The sequence below is a fragment of the Misgurnus anguillicaudatus genome, chromosome 25 (assembly GCF_027580225.2).
Source record: "Misgurnus anguillicaudatus chromosome 25, ASM2758022v2, whole genome shotgun sequence".
Taxonomy (NCBI): Eukaryota; Metazoa; Chordata; class Actinopteri; order Cypriniformes; family Cobitidae; genus Misgurnus; species Misgurnus anguillicaudatus.
Window position 1 is genome coordinate 33,932,209 of NC_073361.2, and position 23,532 is coordinate 33,955,740.

The 23,532-nt window shown below is 37.5% G+C and overlaps 1 protein-coding gene across 1 annotated transcript in view; it reads right to left on the reverse strand.

Annotated features, from left to right (window-relative positions):
• The window catches only part of ptprma (protein tyrosine phosphatase receptor type Ma), a 181,086-nt gene that overhangs the window by 94,256 nt on the left and 63,298 nt on the right, over positions 1 to 23,532 (reverse strand). Inside the window, exons 3-7 of the mRNA XM_073864064.1 lie at positions 20,118 to 20,392; positions 15,819 to 15,897; positions 13,449 to 13,570; positions 12,683 to 12,857; positions 7,682 to 7,975 (exon numbers count right to left, since the gene is read on the reverse strand). Coding sequence (XP_073720165.1) covers positions 7,682 to 7,975; positions 12,683 to 12,857; positions 13,449 to 13,570; positions 15,819 to 15,897; positions 20,118 to 20,392 — 945 coding nt within the window. The remainder of the gene's footprint in view (positions 1 to 7,681; positions 7,976 to 12,682; positions 12,858 to 13,448; positions 13,571 to 15,818; positions 15,898 to 20,117; positions 20,393 to 23,532) is intronic.

Here is a 23,532-nt window from a genome sequence, read left to right on the forward strand (position 1 = left end):
AATGTTTCAGGATCAAATGTGATACCCTACCTTTAATTAGCAAATTGGGTTGGTTTTGTTGCGCAAATCTGGCAACCCTGTCACTACGGTCCATGAACACTCAAGAGCATGTTGACTTTGTGTCTGTAATCATATTTATAACTGTGTTTGATCAAATGTTGTAGACCCAAACATTACAATGGTCAAACTAACACCATACACCAAGACCAAAGTGTTTGCTAACAACATTAAAAGTTACTGTAGTTTTAAAACCTGTAAAATTAAGATAATACATGCTATTTTTAAAGAAATATAAATCTCTGCAGGGATTATGAACCAGAGGCTGCGCAATGTCGTGGTTTCCTTGAAAACTGTGAATGACGTCTGCAACTGGACCATTTCAAAATGGCGGACGCATCTACATATGTGGAGCGGTCAAATAACATATTTATACTGTACATATCTATGCTATCAACCACCTGAAACAGCCTGGCAACCACCTGATACAGCCTAGCAACCACATTATACAGCCTAGCAACCACTCATAAGATCCCAACTGCAGTTAGTTTTGCACAGAGAAGCAGCACTTAAGATTTTTTTCTGGTAATGTAAATGTAATTGAGTTATTGTGATGTTGTCTAGATGTGTAGAGGAACACAAATGTCCTGGGCAGGCATTCTGGAGCGTTTAGACACAATGATTAATTTAGGTGGCCAAAGCAGCACAGGGGATTCTGGGAAAATGAGTTTTAGCCCTGAGGGATCTTACTTATCTGCTGTGGACGTGAAGCAAGCAAAGTCCTCAAAGACCTTGACAACAGATATGAAAATGGCCCCTGAAGAAATGTTCCCTGCCAAACGCCCTAAACTCTGGAAAGCACTTTCTTATTTGTGTTGCATACTAAACACACTGCAGATATTCACTGAAAACTCACATGTTAAGATTATAAGACACACAATACCAGCAGACCATTTTAACATTTGGTAAAATACACTCAGAAGTGATGTATATGTAGGGCACATGACTGTTTCAAGTATATCACACATATGACCATGAACACACAACATCACATCTGCAAGACCTTCACATTACAGAGAGCTTATCAAAGCTGAATATTATTATTTATTTAATAGGGAAAACTGTATCATGTTCATGAAAAAAATTACAGAGCAAATTAATTCATTTACTCAAATTCTAACACCAATAAAACAAAAAAGGCAAATTTGGTTATGAGATACACAAGAACAAACACCGTCTGCACAATAAAACACTAGGGTTTATATAGTACTGAAGAACACCGACTACATTTGAAGAGCGAGACGCATTCATTGTAATAGGGCTGGTGGGATGCCCGGGGCGTTCACGGTTTCCATTGGGAGGGAAAGACTTGAGAGTAATGCCCTACTTCAGGAGTAAAAGGCAGGTTTACTCGATTTACCCTGCTGCTCATGTAAAATGGATAATAAAGATCCATGTTGGGTCAAACAGATATATAAATAAATAGATGTTGGTAATATTTGTATCAACACAGACCAATCACGTCACTGAACACACTACAGTATTTTAGTAAGTGTCACTGATATATAAACTCAAGCTTTACTGAACAACACCCATCAGTATCACATCTCACTATAGCTTTGAAAAACCAGTTTAAGATCTGGGCTTGTAACACAAAACCCAAAACCCTGAGGATTGAACCCAATCTCTTGTTTCAGATACAAAAAGACAAAATCTGTGTCACCTCTACCATCATCTCTCAGTAAAACGAAAGGATTGATCTCATAGATAAAAAACACACACACACACACACACACACACATATTTCTTCATCTTTTGAGTTAAAACACTTGATTGTTCCTAAAACTTTCTCAAAAAACTTCTCACTCATCAGGCTGAAAAACTTAAATGACTTATGGCACAACATGACATTGTAAGTGATGATGATGTTGTGGGAAAAAAATCTAATGATAAAATAAATGATATGAGCTCTTTTATGTCGGCTAGTGGTTGGGGCGTTGTTTACTCATTGGTTAACTGGTTAAGACTTGGTTTAGTGTTAGGTAGAACACAATTAGAGACTTCATCTGTTTGGACCCAAACATAATTATACACATTGTACTGCAGAAGAGTAAGCGGTGAGGAACCATCACTCCGGGTCCTTTGGGTGACGACGGTCAGATACGGAAACAGTTTGTTTCAGTTTCTCTCTCGCTCTATTTATCCATATCTGGATGTTTTTGTCAGGATAAATAATGGCATAACACTCAACTGGCAAGTGGAGAAGATGAGTTTGTCAGCCCTCATTTGGCTGCGGGTAACAGCTATTGTCTAACATATGCACAGAAGCCCACATGAGACGCACACCAACAGAACCAACAGGAAATTACATCGTCTGTTCAACAGGCCAATGAGATTAGACAGAGAAAGAGACAAAATTACCATAGAAATGATGTTTCAAGCCCAAAACTAAAACGAACTCAAAGTATGGGTTTACTCCACTAGCTGAAATGAATGAGAAAAAGCAAATTCATTTCGTTTATTCATAGTTTATAATGAAAGTAGTGCGGCTTTATTGGCTCATCCGTTCCTTAACACAGATACTGAGAATTACGATGAACCTGACAGGTCAGTGTGGCTTTATGATTATATGTTTCTTTATGAACACCCTTTGAGTATGATGTTATACTTTATTATTCAATACATTTAATATTAACACTTCGAGTGCTATATATCCATATGTAATGTCACGCTTTCAAGCACTTTATTTTATTCTGCAGCGTTGCAAAGTAGCTTTAGAAAACATTAGCACATAAAATGATGCAAAAATCTAATCAAATACTGCAAAAATATGAGGGCATTACAAACGATAAAAGCGGCTATAAAATGTATGAATATAAATGTATTGAGCGTGAGTTTGCAGTATTGATCTCTCTCTCCTCACGGTTAGATAAGACAACAGTTCACTGTAAGGACAGAAATGCATTGAACTCAATGTAAAGCTTCTTAATATATCAGCAGCCCTGCCAATGTTATCTCCAGCACCCGCGCTGTTTACGGCTACATGAGCGATTGTTGATACAGTAATGAAGATGTCACATTGCTTTATAATCCAATAGAGGAGAGAGAGGCTTTACAATGGCAAACTGTTTAGATTGAGCTTATGTAGCAGAAAAAAAGTGTGTGAGTCGCTCTTCAGCAAACTGAACTTAGAACATCAACTTCATGCATGGCTGAGAAACACGAATCTGATTACTGTTTTTAAAAAATATTATTAAAATAGTACGCGACAGTAGTCATTTTTGGTGATAAACATACAGGGCTCTATGGAAAATGGTGCACTTGGAAAATGGAAAAGCGGTTGGTGTGCCAGGTGCATGTGGTCCAAAAGGGTTGTACCTATTCTTTAATAATCTTTCACACACTATAATCTTTTTATTTTTAATATTTGGCATGTTTGTGTGCTGCTGCGCAAGTGTACGCGTGTTGTGCATCCACCTATGGGCACATATTACTAACGCACCCTTTAAATAAAATTAAAAACGTAGTTTTCAGTTAACAACATGGCGCTGGACATGAAAATGATAACTGTGTCGAGCTGAGACTAGCACAAAACACTTACGTTGCAGCTGGTGTCACATGTAGTATCAGACGTCCAGTCATCTTACAAAAACTATTAGCCTTTAGCCAAACATTGGTCATTATGTCCACTTCACAAGTAGCTGTGAGGGGAAATGCAATGTTTGATTTCTATGATTTGCTCAAACTTGAACCAAACTCAAATGTAATGTGATTCATAGACTTTATTTATTTATTTCTCATTTAGTGTCTCCTGACTGAGCTGACACAACATTGAAACACAATATGGATAAATGCTGATAGGCAGTGAAGTGATGCTCTCCTGTGACGCTGACAGATTATTGTCTATTCAAAGGTGACTGACAGACACCAAACTCAACTAACTTGATGTGCTCCTGTATAGTTCAATGGTAGAGTATTGTGTAAGCAGCGTAAAAGGTCACGGGTTTGAACCCAGAGAACACACATACTACTAAAAATAAATGTATACCATGATAGGCACTGTAAGTCGCTTTGGATAAATGTGTCTGCCAAACGCATAAATCTAAAATATATAAATATAATGGACGTCTTTAGTGGCCTGTGCACATTTACACCAAAACACACTGCACCTTTCCACCAGACTTTATGTAGTGTCAGCTGGTTAATATCTGAAATGTGCGCAGACGCTGATAAAAGCTGCTGCAGCTGCAGAGTCTGCGCGTGATAGCGACCAGCGTTTCTCTTTCTCACACTGATCATTTCTCTCATGGTAGGAGCTGTTGTGTTCAAGGTGACTTTCGCTACAGTTGCAAGAGATTTAGTTTTTCATTTCCAGCGGGATCAACGTCTTTAATTTTCCTATTGGGAGAACTGCGGAGGACAGATAGAAAGAGACTGATACAGAGAAAGAGTCTTGTCTCTCATTCTGACTGTAAGCGTCTCTTTTTCCAACCCCTGTGACTAAAATTGCCATTTTAAAATGTACTTTTTTACTGACTTTAATGAATGCAAAATAGAAAAGTATTTATATTTCATGGTAATATTCGTTTAGATATAATGAAAACAACTGTATTACATACAATAACTATTACATTAGACTGACAATCACAACAATCATAATTATATTATAAAAACAATCAATTTTCCTTTTTTGGTTTGGCACTGAAATTATGACCTGGGTGCTCAAATAAGAGACCAGGATCCATAAGAGATACTTATCAGAAGCCAACATACAATATCAGATGCCAAATCTATGTAAAAGGTTCCTGAGAGGTTTTCTCACGAGTGAATCAAAGTGAACGGAGCATGAAAATCAGATGTGTAAAGAGAAAAAAAGTAGAGAAAGATCATTCACAGAAACATAACTGGATGTTATCAGGAGACTTTTAAAAGTTCTGATGGGTTTCTGAGAGCTCTAGATAACATTTATCAGTTCATGTCATATCATGAGGAAAATAATGTTGCTTATTCATTTGAGCTAGAGTTCACTGTTCTTGAAATATATATGCTTACTTCTTATTTCACATGTGTTTATATGGAGACTTTTAAAGAAACAGCCACAGAAAACTGACAGATCAGAGAAAAAACTACATTTATAGAAACTGGCTGACTCAATAAATGTTTAGATGATACATTCAGATTGTAATCTTTTTTGTATAATTTAGATCAGCTGTATAATTCTGATTCACTTGTGTTCACACTGACAAGGATTCACAAATCTATAATTCATTTCATATGTGTGACTGAGATCACTGCCGACACGCATGAAATTATTCAACATGTTCATGAACACAAATACACCTAATAATGAAAAACTGATATTTGTGACCGTGAACGTTTGGAAAAACTGGATTTCCACTGCAAAAACCTTCAGAAAATTAAATACATTTGAATAAGCGCTTAAACATCCAAAAATGAAGATTTTGATGTTTTTATATTTATCAGCCAGCAATCTAAAAATAAGTAATGATCAGTCAATGAGACATGTTGATACTGATCTGTCACTGTTTCTAATCCCCACAACTTTGTTTTCATATATGTGAGAGAAAAATAAGATCTACTGTGACTGAACTCTGAACAGTGTTTAATTCATGAACAGTGCAGTGGTGTAAACAGAGAGGTCAGTGTGGTCAATAGAGGGCGCTGTACTCACTACTGGTTTAACTGGTATGTTTACTATGCTGAGGTTACACAAGGGGTCAGGTCAGTCAGATCCATTAGAGATCTACTTATACCTGTCCACACCTCATGATGATCAACTGATTTAACTAATCATCTTCATGGGTCAGGTTTAAAAATGAAAATATGATGCGGGACATCATCTTTTTTATTCTTTTACCTATTATATTTATTACTTTTATATATGTTATAGGCGAACTTATGTTATTACTTTTTATTATAGGTCGTATATAAAAAAAACATTAAAAAATATAAATATGAATTGATATACTTTTAATGAATGAATGAATGAAATGAATGAAACTATAAACTGCTATGCCTATATACCAAGTGTTACTAATAAATGTAAACAAAAAAGGATTAATCATTTTCACCTCGCACACATTGTTTTGATTGGAAATGCATCACTTCCGGTCGGCGTGTCGCATGCTGTGTAGGCGCACAAGTTTTGAATGCATTCAAAGCTCAAATCGGATCCGAAAATTACGCACTCGCAGATGGCACCCCATGCCGCCCCTTTGAGACTCTTGTAACCACACTGATTTTAAATCAAACAAATATGACCAGCGGGGCGGAAAAAGATGACTGGGGGGCCGCCTTTGCCCCGCAGGCTGCCAGTTGACTAGCCCTGATCTACTGTCTCTCTTCTCTCATCTGTATGAAGAGCCGCCTCATTCGGCCCTGTGCACTCAATTATATGCCTTGTTTACATAAATATGATGCTATTCTGTAAGTCCAAAAACCATTAATCTAGGGATGACCGATAAATTGGCAGATGATAGTTGCTATACTTCTTAATAAATTATGGTGAAATGCCGCTACATCCAAAAGCCAGAGGATGCTCAATATGGCCGCAGATTCTGTTCTTCTGTTCTTCTTTTCAGGTATTTTCATGATAATAAAGAATATGTATAATGATTATGTTTGCCTTTTTAAAATGCATGTTATAAACGACTCAAACTAACAGTGATTTCAGATCGATAAGAACTTACTGAACAAAAGCCGTAGTACATGAAGTAGCTGTGAATAATATCAGCTGTGCGATTCAGAATAGTTATCGACCACTTATTATTACTGTATATTGGCATTTATCGATGCACCTCTAATCAATACCATTTGTCAGGAATCATTAGATCAAATAACATGCAAATGTCCTGTATTTTTCCTGTAAGATGCTGTCAGCAAAAGCAAAAGAATATATGTTAATGACCGGACGAATGAGTATAATGAAATGGTAATTTATGTAAATGTAATTTGCTGTTGCACTCTTCATTGCTTTGAGCATCTCTCAGCCGATTGGCTGATGAATCATGTGATGGGTTAATGGGCGGTTAGAGCACAGGCTAATGGAAAAGCGATTAGTTTGGTGTGGGAACGTCACGCGGCGTCCCTGCATGTTACTGGAGCTGCTCTAATCACAACAGTCATTGAAAATAAGAGTCATTGCACCTGTTTAATTACTGTGATAATTGCATGCGGTTTGCTTGTGGCCCGGGGGTCCGGCACCACGTTGCTAATGTGCCCGATGCTTTGACAAACCTTTAATAACCCTAATGTGTCTCTCTGTCATTACAGGGGAAACACCGCAGCCTCTCCAGGTGCGATACATCGGCCGGGACGCGTGTCGACCCATCTCGCGCTGTGCCGAAAGACGAGTCGTGTAAACAACAACAAATGCGAGTGTTTGTTTATTATAATGAATTTAGTTTGAGTGTAATATGTCCAGCATTTTCTCCATCAACACATCGACTTCACATTGCATATAGATCCTTAAACACCATCAAACACTCACTGACACACATGCACAGATACACAAATGAGATATTTTATGAGTCAAGTCAACAAAACACAAATCAAACACAACGGCACATTAAGCATTGATCTGCAAGGTTTTTACATCTAAACCACACCAGCCCAGTATATCCCAGTTTAACAGTGATGTAAAAATAAACCCTCAGCTCCTCACCTGCACATTTGGTTCTGGCTCTGAGCGGAGGTCCCGGCGCTCCAGTCCCACCTTCATTAGGACGGGTCAACAGGACACTGATCTCATACTCCGTGTCAGGGTCCAGATGACCGATCTTATGGTTGGGTTTGTCCACAGGTTGGTTGTCGATCAGACTCCCGGACACCGTGCGATACTCCACCTCTTTCTCAATGATGGGACCGTCGCCGTTGATGGAGTTTGCATTGAGCTGAATCCACAGGTAAGTGGCACCAACAGCGGTCAGCTGAGGAGGAGCGATGGGTATCGGAGGTTCTGGATAAATGAATAAAAATATGATGAGTAAGGGTGAAGATTAATTAACATATTAATAGTTTTAAATTAGCTCACAGTTACTTTGAATATTAAATATTGAGATACAAGAAAAATATTTTAACATTTAATACACACAACATCGGCCCTATACATCGGCTGTGCAAATCATACATAAAAGTAAAAATGTAAACTCTGCCATTAGGTTTAATGCATAGATGGGTGATTCTCGCAAAATTAGACTTATAAGGGTGTCATGAAACATTTTGATAAAAAAAGTAAATGCAAAGTAAGAGTATCAAAATAAGAAGCATACAGTTATAAACATCTCTTCATGTACTATTTTGCACATGATTTCAAATGACATCATGCAAACCACTTTTTTTCCACATTTAAGGGGAAAAATGTAATTACCGCAATGTGTCCATGACTGGATTTGGGTTATTTGACATGAAAATATTTCTAAGCAAAAAAATCTAAAAAATAAAAAGCTTCAGTGCGTGTTATACTATAAACATTTACAGTAAAGAAACATTTGGTATTTGGTGATCATTGGTAAATGTAGAGACAATAATAAGGAATATAAATGTGTCCAGACCAATTTTCTCATCCTCCACAACAATTTTCAGTCATTGTTTAAGCCCTCAAGGAACTAACATTTACAAAAATAATTGTTGAAAGGGACATAATTGACTGTGACACTCAAGATGGCTACCAGGTAAGCAGTTCATATTTTTTCTCTCCAGATAAAAGTTGAAATTTTGTTTGTCATAGTACCTAGACAACTTTTTAGTTCTCATTACCGAAACATGAGTTTGTAAATGCATATATTTAATATAATGCGGTAATGATAATTTTTGATAATGACAAATCTAAAAAAATGTAAATAATTCTATAGGAAATATTTTTTAAATCTTCTAAAAATAATGAGTATAGTAAGTTCAGAGCTTAATCTTATATGTGCAAAAAAAACTTTTTTAATCTGATGCTGGACACCTTCTAAGTCTGGATTTCGAGAGAATCACCCAGATGTATGAGTGCTTTACACAGATATTCTGCTCATGTTTCATGAATAAAAACTCTTTAACTTTAAATAACATGTTAAGATCGGTCAAGCCAAATAATATACAGTTGTACAACTAGGGGCACCACAAGGGGGGAGAAATTAGGACGATTCTAAGGGCCCACACACTTTTGGGGCTCCACCCCAGAGATACTTTTTATTAGTAACAGTACTTGTAGTAATGCAACAGAAATGATAATGATTTATTGGTAAATCTTTGGTAGATACAAAGTTATGGCATGTTCCTGTCTCTTGGGCAAAATTGCCTCCTTCCCATTTACTGCATTGGTTTGGTCCTGTCTTAGGTAGCCTAAAGACGAGTCACTGAATCAGATCAGATGGTAAACTGTCCAATTATTCAAAGATTTTGGATAGCTGGCTTGTATGTTTGGTGCAAAATGAGTGAGGTACAGGGCCCGACTTCATATTCATTCACAGGGCCCAAAATTGTGGTGTCATCCCTGAGTACAACACACAGTGTAGTGCCTTTATTCACAATCATATTAAACATGTTCATGATCAGAACCTACAGCAGATTGTTGTAAATGTTTTTAAACAAAGTGATCCACTTGTATATTAGCACATAAACTGAAGTTCCTGGGAATTCTCAAAGGTCTTGTAATTGCATTAAAATGCTGATATCAGAAAAGAGTTGAAGATGTGTATGTGTGTGTGTGTCAGATCAAGAGAGAGATGTTTCATTCCTCCGGCTCTCTCACTACAGGAGTATTAAGCAACGGTGCGTTGAAAGCCACGATACTCAATCTGAATGTAATCTTCTGATGGGGACACAGAGATTCCTCTGAGGTTATGAGTTAAATCAATTCATTTCCTCACCATCATTGTTTCAGATTTGAGTCCAATTTCATTAGGTACCACCCCTACGGCCCTGCTCCATTTCACACATGACCCACTTCAGAACCACCCGGAACAACACACACGCACGCACACACACACACGCACACCCACACCCACACACACACACACACACACACACACACACACACACACACACACACACACACACACGCACGCGCACGCACACACACACACACACATGCGCGCACACACACACACACACACGCCCACATACACACGCCTGTAAGAAACACTCAAGTGCATAAATCTTTTTAAGAAGGAAAGCTCATGTGATGTCTATGACTGATGTTTCTTCATTAAAGAGATTCAGTTTAAACTGTTTTTAATGTTTTATAATTAGCTGAATTTCAGACGTATGCATTTATAATTTTCACAGCTTTTTCATGTCTAGAAATTGTCTTCCAGAAGTAAAACTGTCATTGATTTTCTAATACACTTAGTTTTTACAGAGAAGTTGAATATCTTTCAGGACAGATTATGAATACTGAGTTTTACTGACAGACTACTGTAAAATACAAAATAAGTAAAACATTAAATGAAATACTACATTACACACCATATTAAAGTAAGATGGACCACTTAGAGAAGATGCTGTTACTATGGAAACAAGAATTGCATCATTCTGATTAGCCAATCAAACACAGCAATCATAGTGATAACATCTCTAATATTTCTTATTTTACATATACACTTACTCAATGCATATCAGTATTGTGTTGTTTATCTTGGTTCTGTGTGGTTTAGTTTAATCAATGACACTTAAAACTTTCTGAAAGTCCTGTAGATGAAATGAATAACACTGTAGACACCTGATATAAAGAGCTGGAGGTGACAATAACAGCATCATGCTCTTGTTCTGTGAATATGATGATGGAGGTTTGATCAAAGTATCTTCAGCTCATACAGTATGAGTCAAATCAGATCCTGTAGGTTATAGATTGAGAGCTCATACGGCTGAATTAAAGTAAACGTGTGGTGTACAGGAACCACACAACACCATATTGATTTGAAGCGTGGAGAATGCCAATTACAGCTGTGGTAATGGACCATCCATCATTCTGACAGCTCTGTGCAGGTGTGACCAAAGACACGCACGACTACACCGATGCCAACAACAACACCAACAACAACGTCTCTCTCTGTCTGTCTTCCTGCTTTTCACAGTGACCGCCGGTGTAAGAGAGAAACACTTTACATTACACACAGTTCAAATCATTTCTCTACATGTACAACAGTTTCTTTCAGATATCAGCTGTGATTTGTGATGTTACCTGAGGATCGCTTCAGTCTCACTGTTGCTCATTCTGGTCTGAGCCCAGAGATTAAAACCCTCAAGAGTTTAACTATCATTCTCATCATATTTGACAATTTAAATGATTCCCGTGTGTGTATAACACACAACACACGCTCCCTATGGCCCCGCATCTCCATTTCAGACACACAACAGGTGTTCAGAGTCCAGAGACACTTCAGATGAACTGTCAGATTCACTATGAACAACATCACATCTGTCTCTCACACAGATACACACACACACACGCATGCACACACACAAACAAACACACATGCATGCATAAACACACATGCACACACACACATAAAGACACACACACGCACACAAACACACACTGTTCACCACTAAAGGCTGATGTGAATGCAGTTTAATGATTTTACATATCTGGTTATTTGGGGGTCCAATTGTTAAAGTTTTGGCATTTTCTGTCATTTTTACGAGTAGGCGGAAGTATTTGAAGATAACGGGATGTGACCTGAACACATGAGATGACACAACTTACCCCTAAATCTGCTTACTGTCTCTCTTTAACTTTGCCACACACAAACAGAAAGTGATTGTGTATCAGGAGATGTGATTTGTGTGTGTGCGTGTGTGTGCGTGTGTGTTGGGGGGTAAAGCATGCAGTAAATGATTTATGAGTCTCATTGTTGTCTCATGAGAGCAGGTCAGTCTGGTTAACCTGCAGGCATCTCTCTCTCTAACCTCATTCACACAACACGCTGATCCCGGAAATGTCCTGTAAAATTGCCAGTGTGCCTTCACAAACACGTCCCGTAATTGTTTCTGGGATCGCTCCCATAAAGGAGATTTTATCATAATGAAAACTGCACACGCATGCTTTCTCATAGAAAATAAGCTAACTTTAAACGCTGCGTAAATACCTAGCAAGTGCAGGACTTCAAATACGTCACGTGTCTTTACGGGATCTTCACGGGATGTGTGTGAATCCACCCAGATTACAGAAAATCATTGCCAGTTTGAATGAACCAAAATTAAAATGATGCAAATTTCCGTGTATTTTACCTAATCTGTTGTTTAAAGGGCAATCTCTCTCTCTCTCTCTCTCTCTCTCTCTCTCTCTCTCTCTCTCATTGTGCCACCAATCACCGCCCTTGGTCAACTCTCAACATTACTGCACCAAACCCACACGTGTGGCTTTAAATGATCCTCACATGAGTAAAAGTCTGTCAAACACAACATGTGTTAGATTACAGCACAGTTTGATATTTCATCTGGAGGGGCAAACATGTAAAGTTATATAATTTACTGAGTTAATATGCGTTAAGTGTCATTGCTGGTGTGATGTATGAGCACACAACCTGTAGCTGTAATGAAGGATGATGAAAACACATGTGTGTGTAAAAACCTGAGGAAGATTTACAGCTTAACACACATAAGATATAACACACACAGAGACACACACACATACACACACATGCACAGATCTGATTTGATGGTTGACTACACTTACGTTTAACCACCAGCGTGCCGTAACTGGACACACCCACTCCATGATTAGAGCGAACGATACAGCGATACTTTCCCGAATCTCCCTTTGTAGTGTTGACAATATCAAATGTTGCTGTGTATCGTCTGGGGTTCACAGGTTTGGCGTCTTTCATATAAGCTTCACGTCCTCCAATACCCTGAGATAAACACAAACGTCACTTAAAAATCAGCAACAGATCAAACAAACAACCGAAAGACTTTAATCCACAATCAATCCTGCTTCAACAAACACTATCACACTACTGTTGCTTTGACGTCACAAGCACACAAACATACACATACATACAGTATATATACAACACATAAACACAACTTCACACAGGGAGAATGTTTGTTTCTCCAGTAAATCACTAAATGAAAATGTGTAATAATGTTTTGTACTGAATACTGAAGATTATATCAGATTAATAAAGAGCATCATCTGGAATGAACTCTACCTAAAATAATTCAGTCAACAAACTTTGTATCATTTTAAATGTTACTGACAGAAAACCGCTTAATCTTTATAACATCTTACATTCAGTCTGTTCCTGACATAAACTCATATGACTGAAATACAATACAGAGTCAAATAAAAGAGTCACATGATCTACTGTTGAACTCGTTCATCTTTATTTCTGATGAAGTCTCGTGGTTTATGGTCACTCAGAGGTCAACATGAGATTTTATTACACACACTGTGTACAGTATGTTATTGTGAATCTAAATGAAATGATGAGAGATCTTACCTGTAACCAGCGTTTGTAGCCGGCGTGATCTCCGGGTTGCCCATTAATGGTGCACTGAAACACAGCCGTCTGTCTGGCGTTCACCTCCACACCCTTAATGTGTAGAAAATGAGGCGTATTCACTGTGAAACACACACACACACACACACACACACACACACACACACACACACACACACAAACAATATCGTATATATCAATATATATTTGATTCACTTTTCTCCTACATATGGTATAAGCTGTAATGCTGTGGTTTAATATTTTTTGTGTATTATTCATGGTTTTAGTCTGTGTAAGTATAGTTACATTTTATGACAACTAGTGACCTAAACCAGTGGTTCCCAAACTTTTTCAGCGTGCGTCCCCCCTTGTGTACGGTGCATTCCTTCACGGCCCCCCAAAGTAAATTTGTGACAAAAACTTTTCTAAAACTCAACATTTTAATAAAAAAAACATTAAATTATACAAAAAAGTAGTGCTTTTGGTTAGTAGCCTTATTTTTTAGGTTTCATTAAACAGAATTCATGATAAATTCATGTATTTCATAAAATGTCATAAAACTGGGGCCCCCCTGGCACCATCTTGCGGCCCCCGGGCCCCAGTTTAAAAACCACTGACCTAAACTAACATAATTTGGCTGAATAATGGATCTGAATGGTTATCATTTTTAAACAGTATATGTTCCTGGTAGAGCATTGTGTTAGCAGCATAAAGGTCATGGGTTCACTTCCCAGAAAAGTAAATAGACTTTATGCCAAATATATAAATGTCACTTTACAGCTTATAAAATACTGTACATATCATAGTATTTACACAGTGTTCATAGGCACTTCAAAACCCCATTGATACATTTAAAACATGGGATATTCTAGTACTTTGTACATATTTCTATAGATTTGTATTTCACTTTATTGAATAGAAGGACTGATATGAATGTATGACTGACTGAAACATCTGATGAAGAGATTTAATCATAAGATGGATCAACATGCTGTCATTCAGCTGTTCAGCACAACACTTTCCAATCAGGATATTGCAGGAACGGGTCGGGTCAGGACAATGTGACTGTATAATAACTTTAGCTGAAGTTCAAGGAGAAGTGTGAGGAAAGGTCATGTGAACAGACTATAGTCAGCAATGACACACACACACACACACACACACACACACACACACACACAATGAAACTCTTCACTGGCCTTCACGACTGATAACTGATATATTGACTTCCAGATGTGGAGGAAAAGATTTATCAAGGTGTGGAATCAACATTGCTTTTTTATTTAATGTCTTAATTTTCTTCGACATCTAAAGGTTTGCTGGAAATCCATTAACTACTGCAGATTAAAGTTGTTTATCTCTCCACTAGAAATGCATTTCCAGCTAGTTTCATGTATTGGGCAAACACATTATATAACGACACAATGACAATGTTTAGCAAAGCTAACACACAGGTATACACAAGTGTGTGTTCAGTGTTTAACTGTGGGATTATGAAAGGTAAAGGACCCATAGACTTTTTTATAGACTGTATAAAACATGGACATAGTTTAACCCATAGGTTTCTGAAGGGCATTTCTGAAGCCCACAGTGGGAGGAGCCGTCCAAAAATAGGCAAAGAGGAGGAACCTGGGTGGAGCTTAGGTGCCTGGTTGCTGAAACCACACCCACCTAGCGCACGGGTAGTGACAGCAGCGGCAATCCACCTGTCACTTAAGTGGCCACGCCCTTAATTATGCAAAACTTTAAGGCTTAACTCTTTCCCCACCATTGATGAGCTATCTCGTCAATTAAGAAACAACACTTCCCTGCCAATGACAAGTTTTTACGGTAATCCATATTTCCACTATTATTCACTACGTGGGACTCTTACACAACTTATAAAACACTGAAGCATCCACTGATCCAAAAACAGTTAAATGTGTATGTTTTGATCTTTGTTCAGAATCCGATCTCTAACAAAAGTCCTATACAAAACTGCAATTATATCAGCTTTTTGCTCAAAATTTTGTATTTTAAAGAAACCTACACAAAGGGTCTGTTCTTTCATTTTTATATATTGTATATAAAACCATTATTATTATTCCAATCTGTATTTTTTGGGCATTTTAACATGAGGGTCTATGGGCATTAGTGGCCCGTTGATGAATTGCAGTTTAAGTCACTTCCGTGTTGTCTTCACGAGAAAGACTGTAAGGTTGCCCTTGGTTGGACCCTATTGTTTAATCTACTTTTAAAGGAAACAAGCAGGATGTCCATCTGTGGTCCATTCTGTTTATCAATGTGTCTGGAGCAGATAGTGAAGATGTTTTTACACAATTTCAGATTTGGTTGTGTTGCTGATGCTGAGTGTATTTAAATGAGACTTACTGCACTGATGCCCCTGTCGTGAGATTCCTTGAATGGCTAAAAAACCACGTTCTCCTGATGTCACAACTTCAAACACCAACTAGAGAGAGAGAGAAAGAGAGAGAGAGAGAGAGAGAGAGAGAGAGACAGAAAGAGCAAAAGAGAGAGTCAACAAATTAAACATTTTTTAAATAGTTCCTGTATGAAAGGCCAGTTGAGGGTTTAATCTTTACTACCGGGATTTGTATTATTTAGAGAACAGACACATGATGGTATCATTTATAATGATTTATAATTGTTGAACAAAAGAAATCCTGTCTGAACTTTATTTCAGACACTTGATTGGGACTGCTTTAGTTTCAATGCATTAAAGGGGACATATCAAGAAAATCTGACTCCATGTTTCAGTGCTATATTTGGGTCTCCAGTGCTTCTATCAACCTGGAAAATGTGATAAAGATCAACCCATTAACTTAGTTTTAGTAAACTATTCTTTGCAAGCATGTCAAAAAATAGCTTATTGAAATTTGGCTCCCCTTGTGATGTCAAAAGGGGATCTTATTATAATAATACTGCCCCTTAATCTGCATTTTCCCACCACAGCACTGGCATTTACTGCAGAGATCAGCTCATTTGCATTGCTCACACCTAAAAGTTTAACACCTTTTATACCACGGGTCTGTTGAATGCTGTATTCTGATTGGCTGAGAAATGTTCCGGGGGTATGCATTAATTTTTGGTAACCACACACCTGCCAAATGTCTTAAAAATAGGCACCAGAGCAATGTTTGTGGTAACCGTGGTATAATAGGAATAATTGACTCCGGTCCTTTGAATTATTTGAAAATAATGCACACCTGTGGTGTAACGACACTCTGCTTCGCGTCGTTCCACATTACACCTTGGGTGTGCATTATTTTCTTATAATTCAATGGACCCGAGTCAATTATTCCTTACATAATAAATGATCTGTGGGGGTATTTTGAGCTAAAACTTCACATACTGTATGTACTCTGGAGACACCAAAGATTTTTTTTTTTCTTGTGAAATGTCCCCATTAAATGAAACATCTAACTACTTAATCTGAGTCATTTTCTCTGTTTGTCAATCAAATCAGAGATATTAAACACACAGTTTTCTTTTACGTTTCCATAGCACGGTAACAAAGCAGAGGTGAGAGTTGACATCATTGTGAATCATCTAAACTTTTTCTCCTTCCTCTAAAACAATCTGAATGTCTCACCTGTGATTGTGTTTGAGGTGCATTAAAAATACCCATGATAAAATGTCACAGTGAATCATAGAGGATGAGTCCATGAGCATCACCGTATTCAAATTGCACGGTTTTATCAATTTAAAAAGAAGTGACCCGAATAAACTCCGACGCAATTAGAGACATCGCTCTCTCATTGTGAAGTAGAAGAAACGCTCAACAGGAGATGAGACAAAAACACAAACCCTGTCATTACAACATAAGAGACGAGAGGGATTTCTGTGTAGCAGGTGGTTTCATCATGACAAACTCTTAAGATCCCGAGCAATTACACAAACCTGCAATTAACCTAGCATTGCTAATTAACTACAGCGCTGAAGATTAGAGACTGCATTGTTAATCTCTGGAAGTATGAAAAAGTCACAATCACATTTTTTCAGCAATTACGCTGCATGCTGAAGTTAGTGAGACGTGTCTGGCGACAGATGGTGGGTTTCTCTCTGGACACTTTTGTCATTTGTTGTCCGCCGGTCTCTCGCGGGAGAAGCGCACGTTTGACGAGCGTGTCTGAGCATTGAGTGCTTTCTTTACCACAAACAGAGTTCATCTAAAATATGTTTATGTGGATGGTTTTTTTTGGCGGCATGTGACAGTAACTGCTCAAAGAAACAACTAACATGCTAAGGACTGCAGGTGATAAAATAATGAAAACATCCACAACTTGTGTGTAAACACCGTAGGGAAATAAAACCACATAATCTCACTGAAATTTAAAGAAAAATTCAGCATTTAAATGTCCCCATAGACATCGGACATCACTTTATCTTTTAATGTTTAATTCTGTGCACACACAGTTCAATCATTTACAGCAATGAAAACCACATTTACTATTTGCCTGAAAAACAATGAACAAAGCATATAATTATTCCAAATAAATCCAAATGTTACAATAAAAATAAGACCGAAATATCACAATCCTCACCTTCCAACTTTATAAACTCCAAAAAACTTTAACATTACTTTAGTCAAATGCACTAAACCATGAACATTGCTATGGATTTTGGTCTTGTTCTGTACACACATGGAACGATCATTTCTCAACCGGGGGCCTCAAGATGACTTAAAATAAGACAAAAAAGTTTTACAATAAGCTAATACTAAAATCAAAATTATTTTAGTGTTTTATATACATCTGTCTTTTTATGCCAAACTCAAGTATGTTTTCTTTTAATAGAAATAAAGTGGGGGGGCCTTCAAATATTGTTGTATAAACATATAATAAGAACAGAGAAACAAAATGAAAATATGACAAATAAATACAACTTCAAGATACACTGTTTGTTTTTTTGATTAACATAGACAGCTGTCACACAGTGGTTTTAAAAACAGCAAGATGATTTAAGGAAAATGTTATTAAAATAATTGACCACTCAGCTGCATAAATGTAAAAAAAGTTTGATATTAATAAGAACATATGAATAAAAGGTGCGTCGAGTAATCTTCTTTTTGTTTTATTTTTTATGGATCGCTCTTTAAAAAGTTAAAAAAATGACTGACATACGGTAATGCACAATAGCCACAAGTTTAAAACTACTGTTTCTCTAAACTGTGTGTTTACGTGTGTGTTATTATACGTGTAAAAATAATAACACCTTCTATAACAAATTATGCAGGATAGCAAAATAATCACGCTGTGTTCCTGGAGGGACTGCTATATGCTGTAGACTCATTGATGTGATTTAAGGGTATATTTACAGTATATTGTATTTCATACTTGACATACATAATTGAACATATATAGACCCCTTCACGGTTCACGTCACAGGCTGTTCCCACTGCGCATGTCGGGGTCAGAAAAGTCATTACAGCTGATTGAGTTGCGTATTATTCGGTATCGTCAAAAATGCCTACTTACGTCGTGGGCTGTGAAAATCGCACGAGGTCTTCCGTTAAGTTTTCGCGATTCATGCAGAATCTCAAAAACAAAAAAATACAACATCTGCGTCTGCAAGCAATTAACGTGCAGACTGGGACAATGCAAAGATCAAAGAGGCTTGTGTTTGTAGTGCTCACTTCATTTGAGGTAAGTCATCATTTTTCAGCACTGTTAGATTAAATTATAAAGCCTAAATGGTATGAAGAGTTCGACCCCGTGCTGCGCGCGCACCCGATAATCATTCAATGTTTACAAACCTTGAAGGGGTCTATATGTCACGGCTAGTCCGTGTCATGTTTTGTTTTTGTCTCCGATTACGTCACCTGGACAATTCACGGACTGATTCCTCATCACACCTGTTCCTTGTTTAGTGTTTGTGTATTTATACTGCTGTCTGTTTCACACCTGTCGCCGGATGAATGTCATTACTACCCTGTCTGTTCCCTGTGTCACATTTTGGATGTTCCTGTGTTTGCTTACCTGTACTCCTCGTGTTTTGTACCAGTTTTATTATTAAATGTTATTTATTTTTCCGAACTCTGCGTTTGTGTCCTCACTCCACTCCCGTGTCGTGACAATATATTTATAGAAGTTGGAATTTTATTTTTATTCAATAAAAAATTTACATTTAAAAATAAATAGAAATTTTATTTTATAGATTTATATTTATAAGGAATTTTATGAGAAATATCTCAATAAAGTGAGAACTGATACATAAGAAAACAAACACTACAGGTTTGAGAATCAAAGGAACCACTCATGAGTTTTATCATAGAGGAATTAAATGTTCATCTACTCAAGATTTCCTGTAGAAATGGCCACCCATCTTGTGCACAAAGAGTTTTTATCTGCTGAACTTTATTTGTTAAATGTTAAAGAAACAAACCAAAATCATCAGTAAAGCCAAGAGGGGGGCATTTTATTATAAAATAATTAAAGTTCCTCTTTTAATGAAGGTGGAGACCCCACTAAGATCAGGAGGAAACTTGACAGTGTTAAGTCGTGAGTAAAAGAAAAGAAATAAAAACGCTCAACAACCAGATCTGTTGAAACCTCAGACACAGTTGCTGTCAAACACACACACACACACATACATACATACAGGAGAACTGAATCCATTAGAAATGTCAGGTTACATGTGAGTCTGATAAAAGACGAATGATTTTCTTACCTGATAGAAATTGGGCCAGAAGGTGCTGATGGCCAGTTCCACTTTATGCCATTTGTGTAACACCGGTTCAGATGAGTTCCACACGGGGATGCCCAGTGGACTGTTATTCTCTTTAATGTAGATGAAGAGCTGTCCTGGACTCGAACCCTCTCGACTCGCTCCATAATACTGAAATATGACGCAGTGGGTGTCGTTTTCCTTAAACTGTGGCACATAGAGTTGAGCTTTCTGTCCAGAAGACCTCACAGATGTGTTCACCATCATAAACACTGAACCTGAGGAAAAACAAATAACATCATTTGAAACCCTTAATGACAAAATGAATTAAAATGAGCAATTTTTTAAAAAAATGTCAGTTTGCAAGAAAGGTGTTTAAAAAAACAAAATCACCTCATCCATACATTAAAAATCACTGTAAAACTAATAGATTTAACACACACAAAGTCAAAAACAATATCTATAAAAATATATATCTTGAACTTTTTTCTTTCTTTTATTGTTTGATTGACAGTGAGACGGACAGGTTTAAGATCTACTGTAATATAATCTTACACATCAGATCCCCAACAGTTAATCAAACATTTACTTAAGACATAACAGATTATATCTGCGTGAATTCTTGTCAAAATAAATATTTTTAAAACTGTAATTCTGTGTATGTGTGTATATATCAGGGTCACACAATTGCGCATCTGCATCGTATCTGTCAGTCGGGGCAATGAAGATTGTTTTCATGTCTTATCGTTCTTAATAACTATTTAAACATCAAACAAATACTGCACTTTTTTCTCATTCCTGCATGTTTTAAAACCCAAACCAAAATATCAGACATGCATGTGGATGGAAACGCATCTTTGTTTTAGATTAAGCATTTAGGACGATACAAACATACAAATAAAGATTATTTCAGATGTTTTATGACAATTTAGAGCACTGGGATCACTAGATGAGGGCTTAGTGTACTTATTTCAACCTAAATGTACACTTTTCTTTGCCTCTAGCTCAAAATTACACTTTATTCATTCACACCCATTTTACCAACACAGGTCACAAATTATTTTTTTGCTTGTCATTTTTTTGGACGGAATGCATCAGACAGACAATTAAAACCATAATGTTTTAACTCACACAGCTAGTACACTCAATTCCATTAACACAAATACATAATAACACACGTGTTACAGTGAACATCAGCTGTCTCACATCATGTTTCATTATAAACAGTGTGGGTTTGTGTTCACTAGAGTCGTGTGTATACAGGAAGTGACATCAGCAGCTGTTTATTCAGCAATGTTGACCGCTGGTATCGCTCAATGCTGACAGATCAAGGTCTCTGATGGCAAACAACACATCCTCACAGACAGAAAACTGTGAACTCATGTAGGACAATATCTGAAAACGAATGTAGTTGTAAATGAAATGCATCTGGATTGTAGGGCTTTAGGTTTTTATTGGAGTGAAATCAGATAAATTCAGTCCTGTGCCACGTCTCACGAGCTCTCAATGTCTCAGTGTATGAAGTGTTTGCTGGACTAACACAGCTGTGGAAAAACTCTGGCTATGAGAGGAAGTTAAAATGGTTGATGAGTAACTTATAACATTAAAAGCAGCTCTCTCGTATGAAAGCAACTGTTGACTTTGCGGCGGTGTGTTTGCATTGCTATAAAAGAGACAGAGTCTGAGCTCATAGTAATGTTATTTCACTCGAATCGCACAGCACACATTAAATATTCACAAAAACTCTGTACATATTCATAGCTTAATATACATTAATAATGTCATAATATTTGATTTAATAAAGGTTTTATCATCTCATTTGACATGTTTGATTGATTTGTAGATTATGAAATCACGCGCTGATACAGATGAAGAGATGACAGTCAGATGTTTGTGATCAGACACAGACGGTGATGGAGCTCCATCTGTCAAATCCACTACTACAATCAGCTCAATAATAAAAATGCTGACAACAACATATTACACATTACCGCTGTATGACCCCATACATGTGATTGTACAGTACAGTACACTACATACTGCATACTACTGACAAGAAATAAGAAGAGAAACAAGGGATTAACACAGTGGGCGGATGGTGACTTCTCTTCTAAAGGGGCGCACAGTCACCGGAGTGTCATGTGTGTTGCTCGTCATATCAAAATATGTGTTCGTTGCATCATGTGAACCATGTGCACCATGCATCTTGTCAAAATAAGTGTCTGCTGCATACACGTCAAAAACATTAACTTAACAGTAAACTCTGATTACACATGAGATACATGACATACACGAGAATTACTTTTATCATAAACCCCTTAGACGAGTGTGCAGCAGATACTTGTTTTCAAAAACAGAAAATCTTGGGATGCATGGGGTTAAAAACAGATTCAATCAGTGCTGTGATTCACAAAGCACTCTGAAAACTGAACAGATCGATAACACGATCACACCTGTGAGGACCAAATCAAAGCAGAAGACATCCATGCAAAAGTCCTTCATTCTGTCTGCTGTACGGACTTAAAAGCCATTAAGACACTTCTGTCTTTTCATTTCAACCTTTTAAAGCTCTAAATCACCAAGTTATGCTGTCTGAAACCCTTCAGAAATAAAGTCTGGTGCCTTCATGTCCAGTCAGAAACATCACACATGAACAGCACAACAGTACACACACAAACATCACATCAAAATCATTGGTAAATGGACTGCATTTATATAGTGCTTTCATAGACCAATGGCCATCCAAAGCGCTTTACAATTAGCCTCACATTCACCCATACATTCAACTCATTCATACACCGATGGCGGTGTCAGCCATGCAAGGTGCCATACAGCTCATCAGGAGCAGCTGGGGTTACGTGTCTTGCTCAAGGACACCTCGACAATTGGTCAAGCGGAGCCGGGGATTGAACCACCAACCTTCCGACTTGTACATGAACCACTGAGCAACTGCTATCCCATTACTGAAACATCCTACAAAATATACATTCACAAAAAACAATGAAATAACAGAACAAGTTTAGATTTTGTGTTTTTAAACCCTCAGTCTCACGGTTTTAATTCTTAACCTGTCTGGACTGGCTGTTTACATGAGGAAAAAACACACGTTACATGGAGCAGAACAGCATCTGTGTGATCTTTGAAACATCTCAGATCATGTCAGGTCTTGTCTCCATCATTTCCCGTGTGTCTAGCCAAGATTGCAGGTTGAGGTGTCAAATTCTCCTTCGCTCTCTTGTTTCCAGCACTAGTAACTGTTGATCTCTCGTAGCCCGAGGAAAGAAATCTCATCATTCATAATCACACCAATATTATTGTTTAAAGATCACCAGAAACTCATAGCCTGAAGGTCTGTGCTGGAGAAATAGTCATGATGAAGCTGCACGCTGTTGTTTGGGGTGAAATATTTTACTCAAAC